The sequence below is a fragment of the Cygnus olor genome, chromosome Z (assembly GCF_009769625.2).
Source record: "Cygnus olor isolate bCygOlo1 chromosome Z, bCygOlo1.pri.v2, whole genome shotgun sequence".
Lineage (NCBI taxonomy): Eukaryota > Metazoa > Chordata > Aves > Anseriformes > Anatidae > Cygnus > Cygnus olor.
This window is the reverse complement of record NC_049198.1, coordinates 20,444,016-20,466,330: the sequence shown is the minus strand read 5'-3', so window position 1 is coordinate 20,466,330 and position 22,315 is coordinate 20,444,016. Positions and strand designations below refer to the sequence as shown.

Below are 22,315 nucleotides of genomic sequence, written 5' to 3'. Positions count from 1 at the left end.
ACTGAGAGATAATGAGGGGAAGTGGGTTGGGATGTTGTGTTCCTTAGGTTTGGTGCAGGAGAAATGCTGATATTACTAGCTACTCCTGAGAAACTGAGTCCAGAAATTATCACTTTTTCTTTCTCTGTAAATTAGTGAAAGGACTGTGGTACATCAGAATTCTTTATCAAGGTGCTAATTAAACAGATGAACTGATGGATAAATCCATCTTCCATTGCTACCGTTTGAGCGATTGCCAAGCCAACGCCTGGACCCCTGTCCTGAACCATTTTCTGCTCAGCCACAGAAAGGAAAACCGGCAGTTAATGCCCGTTTTGAGAAAAACAAGCCTCCCGCGGGAAGCCGAACCGCCCCACCGACGGGCGCTGTGAGAAGCCGCCCCGCCCAGCAACCGCCATTTCCCCTCCCTGTGTCTGTGTGTGGGGACGGATCCGTTACGCCCAGCCCCGCCCCCTCACCGGGCTATACAAGGGGGCGGGGCAAGGCAGGGTCGGCCTCCACTAATCCGAGGCGGCGGCGCGTGGGTCACGTGGACCAGCGGCTGCCCAATGGGAAAAGGCAGCTCCCGGCAGGCCGGGATTCAAACGGTCGGCGGGCGCGGCGCGTGCGGCTGGTGGTTTCCCTGGGGACGGCGCTGCCCGGCCCGGCCCGGCCCGGCCGCCCCCATGTCGGCGCGGCTGGTGGGCCCCGGGCCCTACCGCGCCACGCGGCTGGTGAGTGAGGGAGGGAGGGAGGGAGGGAGGGAGTGCCCTCCGGGATCCACTCGGTGCCTGCCCCTCCGCTGCGGGCCCCGGGTTGCCTCTGAGGGGTCTACCTCCCCGCCCAGGGGTGTGTGTGGGGATCTCCCGGTAGCGGCCGGGAGGAGATTTAAAGCCCTAAGGGGGGGATTCAAAGCCCTAGCTGCGGCTGTAGGTAGCACAAGGCTGTAGATTCCCCTGTTCCCCTTCTTATGTTCTCACATCTCAACTATTTAAACCATAGTTTCACGTTTCAGAGCGCTTGCCAGCACAGGTGATCCAAAAGTATGCGCTTCTGTATTCACATCCGTCTGAATTTTCAGTTCCTTTCGTACAACCAAAATGTTTCCCGTGCAACATTCCCCGTAACGGTTTCCTTTGTTCCCCTTTCCCAGTGGAACGAGATAATTGAACTCTTTCGTGCCGCGATGCCCTTACGGAAGCATCGGTGCCGCTTCAAAAGCTACGAGCGTTGCTTCAAAGCCTCAGAGGCCGTGGACTGTTTACATGAACTACTCGGCTCCAATCAAAACTTTGGCCCTGAAGTGACTCGCAGTCAAACGGTTAAGCTGCTTAAAAAGTTCCTGAAAAATCATGTTATTGAAGATATTAAAGGAAGATGGGGTAAAGAGGACTTTCAAGATGATGGCCATTTGTATAGGTAAGTCTATATATGACGACCCTGCAAAACTTCAGTTTTATGAATACACTAATAACTTTTATTTTGTCTTGCAAATATTTTTGTGAAATGCTGTTGGAATGGTATCAATGTTTTTTTTCCTTTTCCTTCCTGTTAAAGGCATTCGTCTTTCTAGTGATGATAAGGGTCAGGTTTAATGTTTCATTTTTATTTTTTAAATAGTTTTAGGGAACTTTTAACTTGATTTCAATTTGATGAATACTAGCAAAAGCTTTTGCAGCTTTTAGAAGGTAGTGACTTCTGTTTGCTAGATAGACATCAGGTTTGTTGGTGACTGAAACCGTGTGTGAAAAAGGTGCTGCTGAAAGTCAGGATGACACTAAGCACCCAACCCCGCCCACTGCTACTCTGTGCTATGTTTCCATTTCTTCTAAGAGAAGAGAAAGACATCTGCATTTAAAAGTTATTCGTAACAATGTTTTTTTTTGTATGCCTTGGGTCATCAATGTATCCTTTAGATAAGATATTTTTTGAAACTGAGAAATTTTTATTTGCTCACGTTCAAAGGAGATTGTTTAACCTTGTTACTTGTGGTTTGTCAACAGAGGAAAACAATTTTATTTGCGATGAAAGCTTAGCGTTGGAGGCTGTTCTCTGATCTCTTATGACTTCAGTTAAGGCTTGGGTGTTAAGAAGTTGCAGGTTCCAAATTTGTACCTTCTGATGTTGTCCTGTTTAGTAATGTTAAAATTAGCATTAGCCTGAGCATGGGTGTGTCACTTACATTGTGATGATTCTTTTGAGGTAGTGGGAGCTCTCTTCATGCAGATCTATAAGGAAAATAGGTAAGCAATAATGATACGCTTCTACTTGTTAGTCCTCTTCTTACAGAATTTTTGTGTTGATATTTTGTAATGAATTTTTTATACCTATTTCTTTTAACCTAATACATGGAAAAACATGCCTTTCATTTCATGTAAAGACAGATTCTTGTTTTGATTTGCGATCTCAACTAATCTGTTTGCAAAATGATGCCTAAGCTTTTTTGCTTTGCTGTATAGCTGTGCTGTGCCATTGTTCATGGAATTGTTCATTTAGCTCCACAAAGGGGAATTCAATGTAATCAATAATAAAGGGAAATGTTAAATTCTGAAATTTGACATTCAGCTTCTAAGGACCTGGTGACTTGTAAATGGAAAATATTTTGACAAGTTCATCCAAGAAAGTCTCTTCCTAAGTATCTACAAATGATACGCTGCTCATGAAGTTTGTGAGCTGAGAATGACTGCAGGCTGGGTGAGGACTCTGTTAAGTATTGTGTGTTGTCCTCTTCTTAAACTTTCTTCTGGCCACCTGTTTATGGCTCCTGTAGGAGGGATGGTGCAGGTAATCATTGACTAGTTGAGGCTGGAAGACAGGCATAGAGAACAAGCTGTAGGGACTCTTAGATCCGAACTTCAAGCTGGAGTCAAAGGTTAAATGTGAAGGTGTGGGCTTCTAGCTGGTTTAAATAGAAATGGAAAAGCAGCTGTCTCTTCTCTTAAGCTACAGATCATCTTCTGCTGGGAAGATGATCAGAGGGTAGTAGCATAAAAATGCTGAGAGTGACAGAGAACAGAGATTGATATCACATCTCTCAGAGTACTGGTTTGGTGGTTCTAGGGATTATGTTCATGAAATGGAATAGAAAGACTGCAAACTTGGTTCTAAGGATAATTTCAGGTGTCTATTTGAGCAGCAGTGCTGAGGAAGGAGCAGCGTTTTGAAGAAATGCAGGAGAGGAGGAGAGTAAGGGGAGGGCACAGGTTGCTGGTTGTACAAACTGTTGTTGCTTGTACAAACAATCCTTTGGTTGTTTGTACAAACAATTCTTATTGGTTGTACAAACAATCATTTAAAAGAAGAATGGAATACTTTCATTTAAAGCCACATTTGATGTGGAAACAGTAGGACAAATGAATAATAATTGATGTCCTCTGGTGTTTTATGTTGGTACTGGGTGATAGACTGATTCTAAGCTTATCTTAGATCTTATGAATTCGAGCTTTAGCTTTTATTTTCTCAGAGAGCTTTCACAAGCTTTGCTTTACTGGACTTGTCAGTCTCCTGTTACTTCTAATACTTGCTCCCAAGTAATGGCATAATCTGTGAAGATGCACTCTAATCCTTTCAATGTCCTCCAGTCCATCCTACATAGGAGCCATATTCCTTATGGATTTTATCCTCCAGGTGAGGACTGTTGGTTAGCCACCAACATTCAAACTGTCCTCAAATCAGAAGAAGCTCAGGGAAAGCAGTGTACAAATAAAACCTTAACTTAAAACATTCAAATATAAGTCTGCTTGCAGATGAAGAAATAAAAGGACTACCTATTTGTTCTGTTTATGCTAGTATTCTGGCATGTCTCCTTCCAAGATTAGGTCTTTATGCAAGCTGTGCAGAGCAAATCTTTTCTCATGCAGTACAATGTACCTTCCATTTTTTCTGAAACTTTTGAGGGTTCTGTTCCTATTTGTTTTTGCTACCCTGAGTAAATTAGGAACAAGTACATTGTGAGGAGAAAGTTTAGAGACTACTGTGAACCTATGGGTTGTACCGTGTGGGGGATGCAAATATAGCTTTTGTAGACCTGGTGGCTTCCTTTGATCTCTTTACCACAGCATAGGTTTCATCTACTGATAGCTTATGTTTTGGTGTGAAGTGTGTTTTATTCTTCCTACCAGTGTTCTATATCAGATTCTGTAAACTGATAAATGTGTGACACAAACAGAACATTCTCATACTTGTGTTGGACATTACTAGCTTTTCATTCAAAATTGAAAAGGTGGCAGTCTGACATTTTGAATATTAAGGTGTCCTGCAAACACAGACTCAGGGTTTTTGCTGACCATCACTTCCTTTTCCTTCTCCCATCCCCCAGTCTTTGAATGACAGAAAAGCAGTGTGTGTTCTGAAATATTAAAATGATTAGTCACTGATAGAACCCATTCTGATAAGTCTGTTACTGGTTTGGTGTACTTCCTAGCCTACTCCTGCTCTCTGTTCTTTATCTGCACAGAGGTGCTGTGTTTTATCTTTAAAAAAAAATAAAAATGGTGCTATACATGTTGAATATTGTTTCCTTTCTTCCCAGACTTTGACTCCCTTTTGTCAAAAATTTTTTTTCTGAATTTATATTTATATATACAACTGTAGTTTGCTATATATCTACATTCTGTGTAATGGTTGGTGGTGTTTTTTTGTAATATAATCATGACTTATTCAAATTTTGTTCATTTCTCCTTTGTATTTTCAGCCATGACTTCTATGAGCTGGCTGTAGGAGTTGGGTGAATTATCTCTATGCCTTTCATTTTATTTTATATTCTGCTATTAGACTAAACTCTATAAAGAGAGCTCTTTGGTGATAACTACCTTAACTTTTTTATCGTCAAAAGGCAACTAAGCGACTAACTGAACAGTTATTTATTTTTAAAATAAATTTGTATACCTTTCATGCATTTTGAATAGAAGCCAGCTTTTTCTCCACTGCCAATGATGCATAAATAAAATATGTAGGATACTCATATTTTTGATCTTTGTGTGTTTAAGTATTAAAACATGCTTTTTTCCTATTTTTGGAGCTAAACATCAGTCTTCCAGAATGCTTGTACTCATGTATTAAATGTCCTGGCAGCTCCCTCTGGTGGATATCCCCAATGTTAATTTTTCAAATGCATGTCTCACCATGTTCTAAGTAGAAATGCAAGGAGCTTTCAGTTCTGTTGGTAATCCTTACTCTTTAAAGCTTGATGTGCTCAACATCTTTTCTATAAATTTCTATGGTAATTGACTGTAACTGCAATTGTACTCTGCAGAGTTGTCATTGGAAACAAGGTAGTTGAATCTTTCCTTAATTTCTTGTATAACTGTAGTTGTCCTCTATTATTCACTCCATAGAAAACATAAAACAGATGTTGCCAAATGTTTGTTTGCGTGAGAATGTTAGAAAACTATTAGATGTGAGTGAGAAAAGTATTATGGCTTCTAAAATAAGTGAAGGCTGTCTGTGAGTCTGACCTACTGGCTCAGTGTAGTCTATAACAATGATATGTTACAGTTTTGGAAGCTTTCAGGCTTTACATTTCTTGAAATCAAAGCAATTGTATTAAAAGCAAAAGGATCAGTACATGTGCACTGCTAGTAAACCTCTGGGAATTCATCTGTGGCATTTGTTACACCATCAACTCAAGGTTAGTTGACATTGCCTTTAACAAGTAGCTTTATTTCTTCCTTCTCTAGACTTATAAAACTAGTATTGCTGGTTGAAAAACATGTCAGTCTTGGAATGCTTCCCAGGTATTAGCTCTTACCTATTGTTCTTCTATTAAACATAAAACCAGAGGCTTTTCATTGGGTGTCCAAAAGCTTGGCTCTATCTGCACCTTGCTGTCATACCTGAAAAGGAGGAATGCACATACTTTTCTGGTTGTAAGAACTCGTTCCTTTACTGATGATTCTTTGAGGAATTGGGGTAGAAAGTGACAAAGCTAGAAGTTAATTTTAACTTGAAGGGAAAGAGGAAACTACTGAGAATACTGTAAAGCAAAGGAAGAAGGCAACAGATGTTACAGCCTTAAACTCCAACAAATAATTGTTGAAAAAATAGTTAACGCAGCTGAACATCTTCTGCAATGTACTTTTAAAAGACAAAGTAAATTTCCAGGATTGGCATAAGATGCTTCCTACCCTCCCTCAGGGTTTGTTGTGATACCTCCCTGTGATACAGAGATTTTCTTGAAGAGCTTTGTTGAACATAGCAAATGGGCTCAGTGTTGCGTAGTCAAAACCATAAAGAGTTTGACCCATGCAGTATATTGCTACTGGACTAATAAAACTACAAGACAAATCTAATTGGAAAACTAATAGAATGTTGGAACTGCCTTGAGAGGTGGGGTTAAACTTCAGAGAGAATTTGAGCATTTCTTGAGCGTGGGAAGCTTTCTGTTAGGATATGAATGTGTGCTACGCAGTGGTGTACAGGCTCTTGTTGCCTTAAGCACCCTTTACATTCTGATCAAGGGAATGAAGGAGGCAGAAGCAATTTCTTGAAGCACAAGGAAACTCAGGATCTAAAACGTAGAAGTGCAGGTAAATGAGATCTGCTTATGAAGAATGTTATGAAACATTTTTCTTTCTGATGTGTTGCCATTTATTCCTTTGTATGTGCTCTTGCCTAGTTTTGCAGGTAATTTAATTCTGGTCAAGTTGAAGATGTGGCTGAGTTTAATGTGATTTGGAGTTGTTTTTTTTTTCCAATATCTGCAAGAGCTAGCTTAGGTTTTTCTGCCAATTTCAAAGCATTTCTTGAATTGCCTTTAACGGTGAATGAGCTTCCTGCACAAACAGCTGGAAAAATACTCCAGAACTGCTGGATATGGTCTTCGCATAGAAAGCATGTAGACACAGAAGAACATGGTAATGTGGACAAAACTTTGTGTAGACACTTGCACGCATTCTAATTAAATCAAAGTGTTAATCAGATGACTTAGTTATCACAGAATGGTTTGGGTTGGAAGGGACTTTAAAGACCATCTAATTTCAATCCCCCTGCCATGGGCAGGGACACCTCCCACTAGACCAGGTTGCACAAAGCCCCATCCCGCCTGGCCTTTACTTACGTGCTTTAGGACACGCATGCTAGCAGTGCACATGACATGAGGGAAATCTATCTACAGCTTTTTCAGCAGAATCAACAACTTCTAGTGAAGACCAGGGTCAGTTGTTGAGTATAGGCAGCTCGTGCTATTTGAGACACGCTGGGATATCAAATGTCCACCCAAGTCTTTCAGATATGTCACGGGCTGTACAAGGGACTTGAACTACTCTGGAGCAGCACAGGGAGGCCAAATGAGACATTTTAAGATGTCTGAACTTTTATTCAACACCTGTCTTCAGGCAACTAAGTTGCATTGTGCATCTCTAAGGCTTTTGCTGTGTTTACACGTGAAGGTCTAGTACATGGTTTTGCATTAATAAATACTGAACAGTGTGGAGTTCAGAAGCATTAAGAGTGTTCTCCAATTACAGATTTCCTCCTTCCTCACCTCTGAAGCCATACCCAAAGAAACCTTCATTTGGAAAGGAAGTCATTAAATTTCCAGACTGGAATGAAACAAAGGTTGGCGTTTCCCAAGAACACATCCCGGTGAAATCTGTCACAATGGTAAGATATCCATTTTTCATTTCCTCAGACATATGCATGTCTGGAAAGCAATTTCAACCAATGATTTCTTCATTGTGGCACAAAATATTTGGTTATAGATTTAAATGTAAAATGCTTTTATTTTAAATGTACGTGAAGTGAAAGTTGTTCTTAAGTATTTGCTGAGGATGTTGGTTTTAAGTTTTCTTTCTGCTACAGACTGTAATGTCCTTGGCATCCTAAATTCAGCATGGTTGCATTTGCCAATGTGTTTACCTCTCAGTGTGCTCTAATTCCAGTAACGCATCTAAGCATCTGTTATACTACAAGACAAAATAGTTCCTTTAATGTCACCTACAATGTAACTCCTATTCAAATTCTTCATGTAGCAGAATATATACAGTATTAATCCCTTTCTAGCTACTGTGAAGTTGCTGGTGACTCAATTTCCTTTTTTTTTTATAAGGAGTATATTGTGGCTAAGGAGAAGTTGCCCTAGCTTTGTTGTCAGCCTTTTTTGAGCTTGGAGAATCATTGTACTCTGTATTCATTTGGTTTGATCCAGCTTTTGCAAAGTTATTGGAAAAAAAATTGCTTTTATAAGTAAAATAAAATTGTATCACTTCTTACTAATTTGACATCCTAAAAGTATAGGCCTCCTGAGTTACCTTTGCTCTGAACTTTTCTTCCAGTGTACATTGAGTGTTCACATCCTTTTTGTAAACTGCTGGGACATCTTCGATAACTCTGGCCTTTTTATTAATGCTGTTCAGTGCAGGGCTTTAGCTTTGGATTTCTTGGAGATCTGTTTGGAAAAGTAGTTCCTACCATTCTGCTGGACGTCTAGAGGTCCTGAATAAACGTCTGTTCCCTGAAAAGGATTATTGCCCTGATAAGAGTTAGCAAAGGTCTGCCAATCTACATCTGTCTCGGATGTGACAGCATGAAATCTGGCATAACTCAAAAGCATATTCATTGGCAGATTTGGTTAATACAGAGGACTCTAACTTTAAGAAATTGTGGCAAAGGAATAAGGTTGCTTCTGCTGGCTGCCTTATAAAAAAGGTGTTCCTTCCAGTAGAAGGGTGAAGTGGACAGGTAATTGAAAGTGGTTTAAGCAAACCATAAATTGCTGCAGCATCAATCAGAGCACTTATTGTCTACGTGTGAATTGATAGACACGGACCTGGGTACTGAAATACTGATATGGAAAGCCAGATATTAGTTTCAGAGGGTGTCCTTTCAAACTAGCTCTTGTCTGTCACTTCATGACACGACTAGTGGTTGGAGTAATTAGGCGTGTTCCTGGAGTGCATTTTGTGGCTTAGTTGTAATCACAAGGAATACTGTTAATGTGATCTAGGATGGTTGTGATGCAAGTCAAAGCACAGTAACTGGGAATGATCCAGAGCACTGCTTTAAGGTATGTTGCTGACATAACTTGTATTGTATGTGTACACATTGACACACTGATGACAATCTTCAAGCTTCAGGCTGGGATCTGAATGCTGAGTAAAGGGCAAATAGTCACACAGGCTTTCATTCTTGTTTTTACATTCCTGTTATAATGGTGGAATGGTAGTTGAAAACAAGTGACTTGAACTAGTTTTAATCAGGGCCAGGTTCTGAAGAAAGGACTAGGTGCTATTGACATGAGTTTTAATGGTCAGTGATGTGATTTTTCAGCTTTGGAGAAGTTATATAAAAGAGAAGATGTTGCACATCTATGAAACCTAAATACTTGCATTCTGGAGGTTTTGCTAGAACTTAAGAATAACTAGATCACTAGTAATAGGAAACATGCTCTACCACAAATGTTATACTGTTTAATATTTGAAAAATCATCAGCTAATGAGAAGTGTTTTTTTCTGATTTTAGAACTCTGAAATGTGGTACAAGCGTCACAGTATAGCTATAGGGGAAGTACCAGCATGCAAACTTGTTCTCCGCAGGGAGTTAACACAAGCAAATATAGAAGAGATATGGAAGTCCATGACTTTGTCACGGTGAGCATTTGTAGAGTAGGACTGTATAGTACGCAATAGTCTTGTCTGTCTTCTCTAGCAGTACTTATAATTTCATCCACTGACATTTCATTAATGCCATTAAAGTCACAGTGGCTAGACTAACTATACCACCTGTTATTTGTCTATCAAATTCAGCAGATAACTTCCACAAGGAAACTGTTTAATACCTTCAGAATTTTTCTTTCCTGTTGTAGTATATAAGTCCTTTTATTGTGTTGGCTTGTTTTGTTTAATCACATTTTCGTTAATCTTTTTCTTTTCATGAAACTGAATCACTCTTGTATGGGTATGATACCATGACACCATTTAATGACAAGTATAATACTTAATATAAGAAACATAATATCTGAGTACAGAAGGCTTTGAGATATTTGTTATATTCTTCAGAACGAATATCTTATGCAAAATTGAGGGCTTTAATTTAGAATATTTTTTTTCCTCCTGCAAAAATATACATTAGCTATTTTTACACCACAGTTGAGTCTTTACTAATGTGTTCTTTTTATCTAGGCTTGGCACACCATCTCTGTAACAAACCTGATCTGCTGCAGTAGGATAGAAGTTTAAATGATTGGAGAATAGATGTCTAAATTCTCTATCCTCTACATGTTTGTGACTAAGACAATTAATGGAAAGAATACCCTTTCAAAACTATATATTGTAATACTTTGTTTACCTCTTTCAGATCAGATGATGTACATACTATGTGCTTATATATTTTTGCAGACTACAAAAGGTCTTGGGTTTGAATTCTCTGGATGAAGTGTTGGACACGAAGCTTGTGAATTCAAAGCATATTGTCCAAAATGCATACAATGTCAATAAGCAAGGCATCGTCACTTTAGAAGACAAGTCAAGTGAGTATTTTAGAAATTTTCACCTTTTTTATATTGTAGTTTATTGGTTTAAGGAAAGAAACAACATTAATTCTAATCTATACTAACATGTAGCATCTTTAGATGTGGTCATACAAACATACTAGAGTTTTTACTGACTATGCTATTGTCCAAATAACAAGGATCAGTGTTTATTCTTCTGTATTTACTCCTGAACATATCCCTGCTTTAGTAATTGTATTAGATTTATGTGGCAATGCATTGGTAGCAGAGGAGCTACCAGGGTGGCCGGTGAGAGCACAGCCCAGCAGCTGCCCCATGTTAGACAAGAGCTGGCTCCAAAAGGTTCCTGCTGCTGGCCAGAGCTGATCCAGTGAGTGACACTGATTGGGCCTCTGGGAGAACAGATTTAGGAAAGGGAGAGGAAAAAAAAAAAAAAACCAAACTGCTGTGCTACAGCAGCTCGGAGAGTGGAGTGAGAACCAGCAAAACAACCCCACAGACACCAAGGAGGTGGTGTAGGTGCTCCAAGTGCTGTAGCAGAATTTCTCTGGCAGCCTGTAGTGGAGAGGCCCACGGTGGAGCAGGCTGTCCTCCTGCCCACCATGGTGTACCACAGTGGAAGAGATTTCCACACTGCAGCCCATGGAGGTGCCCTTGGTGGAGCGTGAGGTCTAGTGGGAGCGGCTGCCTATGGGGGACCGATGTAGTAGTCCATTACTGAAAGATGGACCCTGTGGCGCAACCCATATTGAAACGGTTCTTTAAGAGCTACTGCTTGTGGGAAGCCCACATCGGATCAGTCTGGGTAGGACAGCATGCCTTGTGAGGGACCCCATGGTGGAGCAGAAGGAGAGTCAGGGGCAAGGAGCGGCAGAGACAAAGCATGATGGACTGACTGTTGCCCCTGTTCCCCTGCCCCACTGTGTGTGTGTTTGGGGGGGAAGAGGTACGAAAAGGTGAGTGGATGGGGAGAAAAGTGTTTTTGACTTTTCACTGCTCTAGTCTGTTATTAGCAATAGACAATAAATTACATTAATATCCCTTAATCTGAGTCTGTTTTGCCTGTGATGGTAATCCATGAGCAATCTCCCTGTCCTTATTTCAACCCTTGATCCCTTTTCCATTGTATTTTTTCCTCCTTTTCCTTTGAGGAGGGGGAGTTAGAGAGCCATGTGGTTAGCTTAGCTACTTACCAGTGTGAAACCACCGCATCAGCATTGAAAGAAGATGAAAGAGCAGTGAGTTTTCACTTTCAAGGGTAGGGATATTTTTCATCTGAAGCTGGCTTTGTCAAGTTAGGCTGAAGAACTCTAACCTTGTATGGAGTGTATGAAGTCTAACCTGAATTGGAGTGTCTACATGAAGGCAATACTTAGTAAAAACTGAGAAAGCATCAAAATACACACAGGAGCTTAGAACTTTTCATTTTTGAGCTTTCAGTCAACATGTTTTGAAACTAGTACCAAGTTTAAAACTACTTTGCTCATCAGGAAGAGATGAAAGCACTTCTGCTGTGATAGGTTACTGAAAATATTACCACCTTGTTTTCCACAAGATCTGTAGCGAAGTGACGTATCATGTAGGAATCTGACTTGGTTTGTGGAAGTAAATGACTCTAGAGCATATACAAGTCCATTTTCCAAACAATTGGAGCACTTCAAGATACTACTTTCCCCTTGTCAGAAATGACAGAACTGAATGTGCGAGTGCTATTCATCGTCTTCAGTGCTAAATAAGCAATTTATTGTAATGCAGCAGTGAAGGTGTGGTTTGAAGGCACTTGGCTAACTTTTTACAAGGCACAGTAAGGATTTGCTATGTGATTGGTTTTGCTGATTGAGCTGTACAAGCAGTAGTGTAACTGATACTGAGTACTGAAAGTTCTATAGTATAGATCCAATTCAAACTGTATGATGAAGATATTTGTATATTCATGAATAAAATGCTTTTGCAATCAATCTACTTATAGAAGTAACTTAATGAATTTTCAGTTTCACTATTATCTTAGAATTTGTTTAACAAGTGTCTCAGATTTATTTAACCTTTTCATTTCTCTGTGCTTTTCCCCTGTGCAGAGGACCTACCTCACTGGATATTGTCAGCAATGAAATGCCTAGCAAATTGTAAGTAAATGGGAAAATTGTAAGTAAAACGGAAAAATATTAAAAGCCCATTAAAAAATCAACTGAACTGACTGTTCCTTTACCACTTCATCATATATAATTTATATTCACAGTCAATATTTTCTCTGATCCTGGCCTTGAAAGCAAAGCTGGAAAAGAATATTGAGCGTATTTTCTCCTGACAATGCAGTTTATTTCCATGAAATGTATATATAGATTCTATTCATGTTATTTCATACCTACTCATATTTTTTTTGTGTACTTTCACTAGATCTATTGGAAATATATGGAAAAAGTTATTTTGAATAGTTTGTCTAAGCTTTTGTTTTGTTTTTCTGATAGAATTTGCATTTATATGGTCTGGAATAGAAAATACAGACCAGGTTGGTAACTGCAAATTAACTGTCTTTTTCTCTTTGTTTTTTTAGGGCCAAGCTGCTCAGATTTGAAGCAGCCTACATATTCAGGATTTGAAAGAGATGTCTTCAAAACTATATTGGACTACTTTGGCCAGATGAAAGAACCGCTTCTTACATTTAATTTTTTTGATATTTTTGTCTGTGTGTTAGGTAAGTGGTCCTGGATTTAACAAAAATATATTCTTTTGAATTAACACCCTAAGCCCCCTGAGATACAGTAAGTATGAAAATATTAGATTACATTTTATGTTTGTGTTTCAGGAAAGAACAAATTCTGAGTTCAAAAGTAAACATACTTTGTAGCATGCCATTTTTTCTGAGCTTTTATAGTAATCAGGGGATAACATTGCATTTAATGAACTTTGGTGTTGAAAAAAGAATTCAGAATAAGTACATTGACTAATTGCTAAGGTTATATACCACTCTTTCAATAAGTACAGAGACTTGTCAGTTACTGTTAAAGTAGTTTGCTTTTTAGAATTTAGTATTTTAATACTTTGTTAGTACCTAGTTGACAATCTCGCTTCAAATTGAATGCAGTTTCTTTTCTTTGACTTTTATCTTAGACAATGGATACTCTTGGTAATATCCTTAATTCTTTCTAGCCTACTTTGTTTGCTTTGTTTCGGTTTATTTAGCCGATAGAGGGAGGTCAAGAAGACAACTTGGCTTCCTGTCATGGAGCCTAACTCTCCTTTTTGCACTCAAAACTGCTTGGAATTAGCAGTAAGAACGCAAATAAGGGGCCCAACTTAAATGCCTCTATACAAATGCATGTTCTGGAGCCCCCAGCACAAGAAGGATGAGTGTTAGACCCACTTTTAGAGTGGGTCCAGAGGAGGGCCACAAAGATGATCAGAGGGCTGGAGAACCTCTCCTACAAATAAAGGCTGAAAGAGCTGGGGGTGTTCAGCCTACAGAAGTGAAGGTTCCAGGGTGACCTCTCTGAAATTTTTCAGTTTGAAGGGACTTATAAAAAAGATGGAGATCAACTCTTTGCTCAATCAGATAATGATAGAACAAGGGAGAATCATTTTAAACTAAAAGAGGGGAGATTTAGATTAGAGGTTAAGAGGAAATTCTTCCCTCAGAGGGTGGTGAGGTACTAGAACAGGTTGCCTGGGGAGGTTGTGGATGCCCCATCCCTGGAGGTGTTCAAGGCCAGGTTAGATGAGGCCCTGGGCAACCTGATCTAGTGGGTGGTATCCCTCCCTATGGCAGGGGAGTTGAAACTTGGTGATCTTTGAGGTCCCTTCCAAACAAAGCCATTTGATTCTATGAAATGCACATAGTATGGGCAGTAAATAAGATGCACTGGAGGTGTGCACAGCTGGGCTGTGATCTTATTGGCATCGGAGATGTGGTGTTATGGCTCCCATGACTGGAGTGTTGGAATGGAAGGATACAGACTCTTCAGGAAGGACAGGCAGGGGAGATGAGGAGGAGGGGGTGTTATCCTCTGTCAGTGACCAGCTGGAGCTCATGGAGCTCTTCCTGGGGATGGATAAGGATCTGCAGAGAATTTATGGGTCAGGATTAAAGGGAGGGCAGGGACAGGTGATGTTATAGTGGGTGTCTGCTACAGGCCACCTGACAAGGAAGAAAAAGTGGATGAGGCCCTCTATAGACAGACAAGAGCAGCCTCACATGCAAAAGGCCAGGGCCTCATGGGGAACTTTAAAAACTTATCTGTTGGAGGCGCAACACGACAGGGCTTCAATGATCCAGGATGTCCCTGGAATATGTTGATGACAGCTTCCTTCTCCAAGTGATAGAGGAGCTAGTGAGGAGAGGTGCTATGCTGGACCTTGTTCTCACCAACAGGGAGGGACTTGCGGGAATGCAATGATCAAAGGCAGCTTAGGCTGCTATGACCATGAAATGTTGGAGTTCAAAGTCCTTAGGGCAGTGAGGAGTATGCAGAGAGCCTACAACTCTGGACTTCAGGAGAGCAGACTTTGGCCTCTACAGGGATCTACTTGCTTGAGTACTGTTGGATAAAGCACTGGGAAGAGGGGCACGAGAAAACTGGTTAATAGTTAAGAATCGCCGCCTCCAAACTCAGGAATAATGCATCCCAACACAGAGGAAGTCAGGCAAAAATGCTAGGAAGCCTGTATGGATGAAGAAGGAGCTCCTGGCCAAACTTAAACACAGAAAGAAAGCTTACAGAGGGTGGAAGCAAGGACAGAGTCCGGGAGGTATTATCTGAGCAGACAGGGATAAGGTTAGGAAAGATGAAGCAGTGATATTAAATCTGGCCAGGGCTGTCAGAGGTAACAAGAAAAGCATCTATAGGTATGTCAGGAAAGCAAGACTAGTGAAAATGTGGGCACTCTCAAGAAGGAAACAGGAGACTGGGTTACATGGAACATGGTTACCTGTGATATGGAGAATACTGAGGTACTGAATGACTTCTTTGCCTCAGTCTTTGCTTACAGGTTATCTAGCCACACTATCCAAGTCACAGAATTCAAAGGCAGGGACTGGGGAAATGAAGAACTGCCCACTGTAGGAGAAGTTTGTGTTCAGGATGAGCTAAGGAACTTAAAGGTGCACAAGTGCATGGGATCTGATGAGATGCATCTGAGGGAACTGGTGGGTGTAGTGGCTAAGCCTCTGTCCGTCATATTTGAGAAGTCGTGGCAGTCTGGTGAAGTTCTCAGGGATTGGAAAAGGCAAAACATAACTCCCATTTTTAAAAAGGGAAAAATAAGAAGACTCAGGGAACTGGAACTACAGGCCTGTCAGTCTCGCCTCTGTGCCAGGCAAGATCATGGAGTAGATCCTCCTGGAAACAGTGCGAAGGCACACTGAGAACAGAGGTCACTGGAGAGCCAGCATGGCTTCATGTCAGCAACGGCAAATCATGTCTAATGAATTTGGTGACCTTCTGTGACAGGATTACAGCATTGGTGGATAGGGAAGAGCAACTGATGTCATTTACCTGGACTTGTGCAAAGAATTTGGTACTGTCTTACACAACATCCTTGCCTCCAAATGGGGGAGAGATGCATTTGACAGATGGAACACTGTGGATAAAAAGAATTGGCTGGATGGTCACACTTTGAGTTCTGCTCAACAGCTTGATATTCAAGTGGAGACCAATGACAAATGGTGTTCCTCAGGGCTCTGTGATGGGACTGGTATTATCTTTGTCAGTGATGTGGACAGTGGGATTGAGGGTATCCTCAGCAGGTTTGCCAATGACACGAAGTTGTGTGGTGCGGTCAACACGCTGGAGGAAAGGGACGTCATTCATAGGGACCTGGACAGACTTGAGAGGTGGGCATGTGAGAACCTCATGAGGTTCAACGAGGCCAAGTGCAAGATCCTGCATCAGGCCCAGGCAATCTCAAGCACAAATACAGGCTGGATGGAAAATGGGTTGAGAGCAGCCCTGAGAAGGGCTTGGGGTTATTGGTTGATAGGAAAAATGAACATGAGCTAGCAATGTCTACTTGCAGCCCAGGGTACAGATGGCTTTCTGGGCTGCATCAAAAGAACAGTGGACAGCAGGGAGAAGGAGGTCATTGTCCCTGTTCCTCTGCTCTTGTGAGACCCTACCTAGAGTACTGTGTTGAGCTCTGAGGCCCCAGCAAAACAAGGACATGGACTCATTGGAGTGAGTCCAGAAGCAGGGTCATGAAGATGATCAGAGGGCTGGAGCACCTCTCCTGTGAAGACAGGCTGAGGGAGTTGGGGTGGTTCAGCCTGGAGAAGAGAAGGCTTTCCAGGGAAACATTACAGCAGCCATCCAGTACCTAAAAAAGGGCCTACAGGAAAGCTGGGGAGGGACTCTTTGTCAGGGAGTGGAGTGACAGGACAAGGGGGAATGGCTTTAAACTAACAGAGGGTTGGCTCACATTAGATCTAAGGAAGAGATTCTTTACTGTGAGGGTGGTGAGGCACTGGCATAGATTGCCCAAGAAGCTGTGGATGCCGCATCCCTGGAAGTGTTCAAGGCCAGGCTGGAAGGGGCCTTGAGCAACCTGGTGTGAATGGAGGTGTCCCTGCCCATGGCAGGTTCGAACTGGGTGATCTTAATGGTCCCTTCAAACCCAAACCATTCTATGAAGTAAAAGATGAAAATACATGACTTATTTTGCTAACAAGGTTATCTCTAATCACTTGCATTATTTCTTCTGAGACTAGACCTGGGTTTCTTGGTTGGGGGAGGAGGGGTATTCTTTCTGAGCTCAGCTGAGAGAAAGAGGAGAGTTTGGGGTTCTGCCTAATGTATAATACAGTCTTCACTTAGCAGTAAGGCAAAGTACAGACCGTTATGAAGCTTTAGGTGGATGTAAAGGATAATGCTTACTGCACAGTACTCCTGTATAAGTGTCAGTGGTGGCTTGCTAGTACTGAGTGCTGCCTCTGAAGCAGTATTTGCTTAGCAACCTGTGCATATACAAATCATGGAAAAACAGGTCTGTATCTATGACTGTACTTTTTAATGTAGCATGACTTTCAAAACCAGCGATAATTCTCAGTCATAAATCTATGTGCAAGAAATAAAAAACAACTGCTGCAGTTGAGAAAAAAACAACTGCTGCACAACAGCAGCTGGGACAAAGGAGTGAGAAGCAGCCCTGCAGCCCCCCAGGTGAGTGCAGCAGGAGGGCAGGAGGTGCTCCAGGCACGCAGCAGCAGTTCCCCTGTGGCCTGTGGAGAGGCCCCTGGCGGAGCAGGCTGTCCCTCTGCAGCCCATGGGTCCCACATGGAGCAGATCTCTACGCTGCAGCCCCCCCGTGGAGGAGCCCCTGCTGGAGCAGGTGGATGTGGCCTGGAGGAGGCTGCGGCCCACGGAGAGCCCCCGCAGGAGCAGGCCCCAGGCCAGAGCTGCAGCCCGTGGAGAGGAGCCCACGCAGGAGCAGGGGGTCTGGGAGGAGCTGCCGCCCATGAGGGACCCGTGCTGGAGCAGTTTGCTCCTGGGGGATGGACCCCGTGGTACGGAGCCATGTGGGAGCAGTTCTTGAAGAGTTGCTGCCTGTGGGCAGCCCCCGCAGGCTCAGTTTGGGAGGGACAGCATCCTGTGGGAGGGACCCCAAATGGAGCAGGGGCAGAGAGTGACCGTGAGGGAGCGGTGGAGGAGAAGCATCAGGGACTGACTGCAGCCACCATTCCTCTGGACTGCTTAGGGGAAAGACATAGAGGAGAATGGATAGAAGGGCAGGAAAATGTTTTTGGTTTGCTTTTAGTTCTCACTGCTCTAGTCTGTTAGTAGTAGGCAATAAATTGCATTAATCTTCCGTATGCTGAATATGTTTTGCCTGTGACAGTAATTCATAAGTGATCTTCCTGCCCTTATTTCAAGTCTTATCTTTCCATTGTATTTTCTCTTCCTCTTCCTTTGAGGAGGGGGAGTGAGAGAGCCATGTGGTGGAGCTTAGCTAGCCATCAGTGTGGAACCACACAGTCAATCAGACGTTTTTCTCCCGACAGCTGTTCTAATCTGATACTAGTTCTACTTAAGCAAATGTCTAGTAGATGCTTCTTTCACTGAGCCTTGGAATGAGCCTTAGAAACCCAAAAGAGGATGATATTTTGAAGTTAAAACCTATTTATAGGTGCATAAACTACCTCCAGATTTTACTATATGTATCCAATCTTCAAATTTATCTTGTGTGCTTACATTCTATGTTTTTCTCAAGAGTTTAAGTAGAATTAGAACACAAATTTAACTTATAAAGGTCTGGGGGATGTATCATCATTGGTGTTAATGAAGTATGAGCACATGTTTTGTTTGGGTTCGCAGGTTGTTGCACCAGACAGCTATTTTTATACAGTTGCTACATCTGTGCATATATCTCAGCCATATTCAGATGTCAGTGTCATAAATAAGCAAAGGATGAACTAAAATATTGTAGCTCATATCTGCTAGTATCTACAGCTTTGGGTTATGATAATTAATATGTAGTCTTGTGAATACTTAAAGTGAGTAGTGTGAAGTGAGTCCAGTTCTAGGAATATATTTCTAGACTCTTTGGGGAGTGGAGTTGTGAATATGTGGGGAAGGAATTTAGAGATGGATTTGAAAGTGCTGTATTAAATTTTATGGAAAATCATAATTGAGAAATGTTGCCATATTTCCTGATCCTGATAAACCAGGTCTGTTGCAAAAACACAGCAAGGCTGTAGAAGCTCTTCAAATATCTTGTCTCCTGCTGCCACCAGAAAATCGGAGGAAACTACAGCTGTTAGTGAGGATGATGGCAAGAATTAGCTTTAACCAAGATTTGCCACCTCTTTCTGAATCAGTGAGGACCAGAACCTTGGTAAGTATAGTGAAAGGCAAAAAGTTGGACAAGGCTTTTGAAAAAGCACAGATAAAACATTCTTACTAGAGAGCATGTACAAAATACAGCTTGCTTATTTGATGAATAGTTTTTCTAGTCTTTCTGGCTAACTTTCAAGTCTTCTGCATGGAGTAGGACAATAAAACTTGGCTGGAGAGCCAGTCCTTAAAAATCCTATAGTAGCATTCATAAATCCAAATTTGCTTCATAGCAATTAAGAGTTTAATAATGAATGGTATTTGATTAAAATAATTAAATTATTGACTGCAAAAGTTATAATTTAATCAACTTTAAATTGTATTTGATTAAAATAATTACATTATAATCTAAATGTTATTTTTAGAAGTGAATCCTTTACAATCCTTTACAAGTACTTTGTATTAAGTTTTAATTTAGTGGTGTCATCTATGACACAAGACAGAACAACTTGTGTGCTGGCTGTGCTTAAAAGGTTAAGTGACTGGTGCATAGCCAGAAGACTTGTAACTGAACACTTTGGTATGAGATTACATGTAGTAAGCTGGATGTGAAGTTTGGATTTGAAAATAATGGCATCAAGTCTTCCTTCTGGTGTGCAACTTCTATTCAATTGCTGTGTTAAAATCTTGAAAATATCGTTGCCCTATCTAAATGGAAAAGCCACGTGGAATGCCTATTTGATGAAGTCTTGAGAATAAAATGGAATTCAGCCATTGTATGCCAAAAATCAAGAGTTAGATTATGTTTATGGGGCAAGAGCCATTTTCAGTCCACTCAGCATCTCAGTACATAATGCTCTTTTTTTACTGATGCATTGGAAGCATGGTAAGTATAGTGCTGTTAATCTTTTTTAAAAAGATCTCTTTTTTAAAACAACCTATTTTTCTCTATAAACAGAAAAATATACAATAATGATGTTTTTTTCCAGATGGTTCAGGCATTTTCCCGTTGCATTCTTTGCTCTAAAGATGAAATGGACTTGGATGAACTGCTTGCTGCTAAACTAGTATCTTTTCTCATGGACAATTATCAAGAGATCTTAAATGTTCCTTCTTCCTTGAAATCGTCTATAGAGGAACATGTTGTACATATCCAAAGAGTCCAAGTAGGTGTCAAGTAGAAAAAATAAAAAAACCTTTGTGCTTCTGTGCTTATGCTTTCTGGTCTTCAGTTGATCTTACAGGTCAACAAGACAGATCTAACACTTTGTTCTGTCTCTGCTAGCATTTGAAGAGCTAATTAATTCAGACTGCTGATACTCAATCATAACAACATATTTAAATGAAACTATGCTGATCCTGAATGACTCGATGACTAAAAGACAAGAACTCTTAAATATGTTCCCATCTTGGTGGTCTTGGTCTGCATCATCTTCTCCAGGAATGGAATCCCAATCTTCCAGAGCCATCCATACTTGCTCAACTTTTTTATAACTTTATTTCTTTTTCCTGATACCATATTTTTTGTTTAAATCTGCTTTTTAGTTCAGCCTTCCAAGTTTTCTTAAAGAAATAGTTAGTTATTTGTAACTTTTTCAGAGTTACGTGGACTTCCATTGTATCTTGTTTTTTTGACTTGCTAGCACTTGCTCAAATAGTGCAGGAGATAAGTAGAATTTATTGTCTTTTCTCCTTTTCCATTTAATGTCTGTGAATAACATTTAATGACTTTAATGGCCATATATGACTTTAATGACCAAAATTACTTTAATAGTCCGTAAATGATGGACAAATTGATTAGGCCGGTTTTTGCAAATTTGTTGCAGAAAACAGCTCTTTTCCCTCTTTTTACAGATAAAATACACTGGAGCTGACACTGATGCAACTTTTCCTGCTTCATCTTTTTGTCACCAAATCAGCACAGATGAGTTTGAATACCAAAGGGCTACTGGCTCTCAAGAACCACTGGCAGCTTTATTGGAAGAAATAGCAATGAACAAAGAAATATCTGTGAAAGACAAGAAGAAGAAGCTCAAACAAGTAAATAATTCCTCCTCAGTCTTTACAGAATTTTTAAAATTTCTTTATCAAGACTTAGGTGTAAAGTATTCAAGAGAAATATTGAGGCTTAAAATAGTAGATAATCTTGGGCAGTTACTGCTGTTTAATTGTTTTGAATAGAGGTACTGTAATGAATCAAGCCATATTGGAAAATATCAGTTAATTTTCCGTATAGAGAGTCTGATAGAGGAATTTTCTTGCTCTGTAAATGGAGGTGACATTGTTTAATATGCCAAGTGTGAATGAATTTTTCATTTTAAATTAATGTGTTTTTCTAGTTTCAGAAATCTTACCCTGAAGTGTACAGAGAACGATTTCCTACCCCTGAAACTGAAGCAGTACTATTTCATGAAAAATCTAAACAGAAACCACCAATTCTGATGTGGGCCTTAAAAAAGCCTTTTCAACCATTTCACAGAACCAGAAGTTTTCGGATGTGAACGGTTTATAATACATCATCGAACTGAGTCAGAACATATCAATCGATCTCATGCAAAAGGAGCCTAAGCAGCATGTAATTAACTCATAAAAAAAAAAAAAGTACTGGGGATACTATTGAGACTGTTTTAAAAAAAAAAAAAAAAAGGTCAAAAGAAGAGGAAAGTATTGAGGAGTTAGGAATGTGAACCAATATCAGTATTTTTGTAAAACACTTTAAAAATATTTTGTATTTTTTAAAAAACTTGATGATTAATTTACATGGGTGATAAGGTACACTTGCTGTAGTTTGACCATTTCAAGGTCTAAATGTATTTGTGTAATGTTGTTGTTAGTGAGCAGCATTTTTTCCTGAAAATGAACCTCTTATGTAAACTAGTTTGCCTTTGTTCACGCGTAGCTTGAGAAATTCATATTCTGTACAGAATTGAATAAGTATGAAACACTGGATTTTTTGATAATGTGTACGCTAGCCTAGTGTTCTTAATATGTAAGGTTTATTTCAGAAAACTGTAAAGACTCGTTCTTAATTTTAATTCTTATGGATGCATTATAGCTTGACCCAACTCCTGTTGAAGTTCCATGGATTTCGCTATTGCAGACCTAGTCTGTTAATCAACCCAGTCCTTTA

At 40.5% G+C, this 22,315-nt stretch overlaps 1 protein-coding gene across 1 annotated transcript; it reads left to right on the top strand.

Annotated features, from left to right (window-relative positions):
- Positions 1-549: 549 nt before the first annotated feature.
- On the top strand, positions 550-21,744 carry DEPDC1B (DEP domain containing 1B). Its single transcript, XM_040542126.1, has 11 exons — positions 550-713; positions 1,133-1,398; positions 7,446-7,581; positions 9,439-9,566; positions 10,314-10,444; positions 12,502-12,549; positions 12,978-13,118; positions 19,080-19,246; positions 20,175-20,351; positions 21,040-21,225; positions 21,525-21,744. The coding sequence occupies exons 1-11, from the start codon at positions 666-668 to the stop codon at positions 21,684-21,686; spliced, it is 1,590 nt and encodes a 529-aa protein (XP_040398060.1). The 5' UTR covers positions 550-665; the 3' UTR covers positions 21,687-21,744.
- The last annotated feature ends 571 nt before the right edge of the window (positions 21,745-22,315 follow it).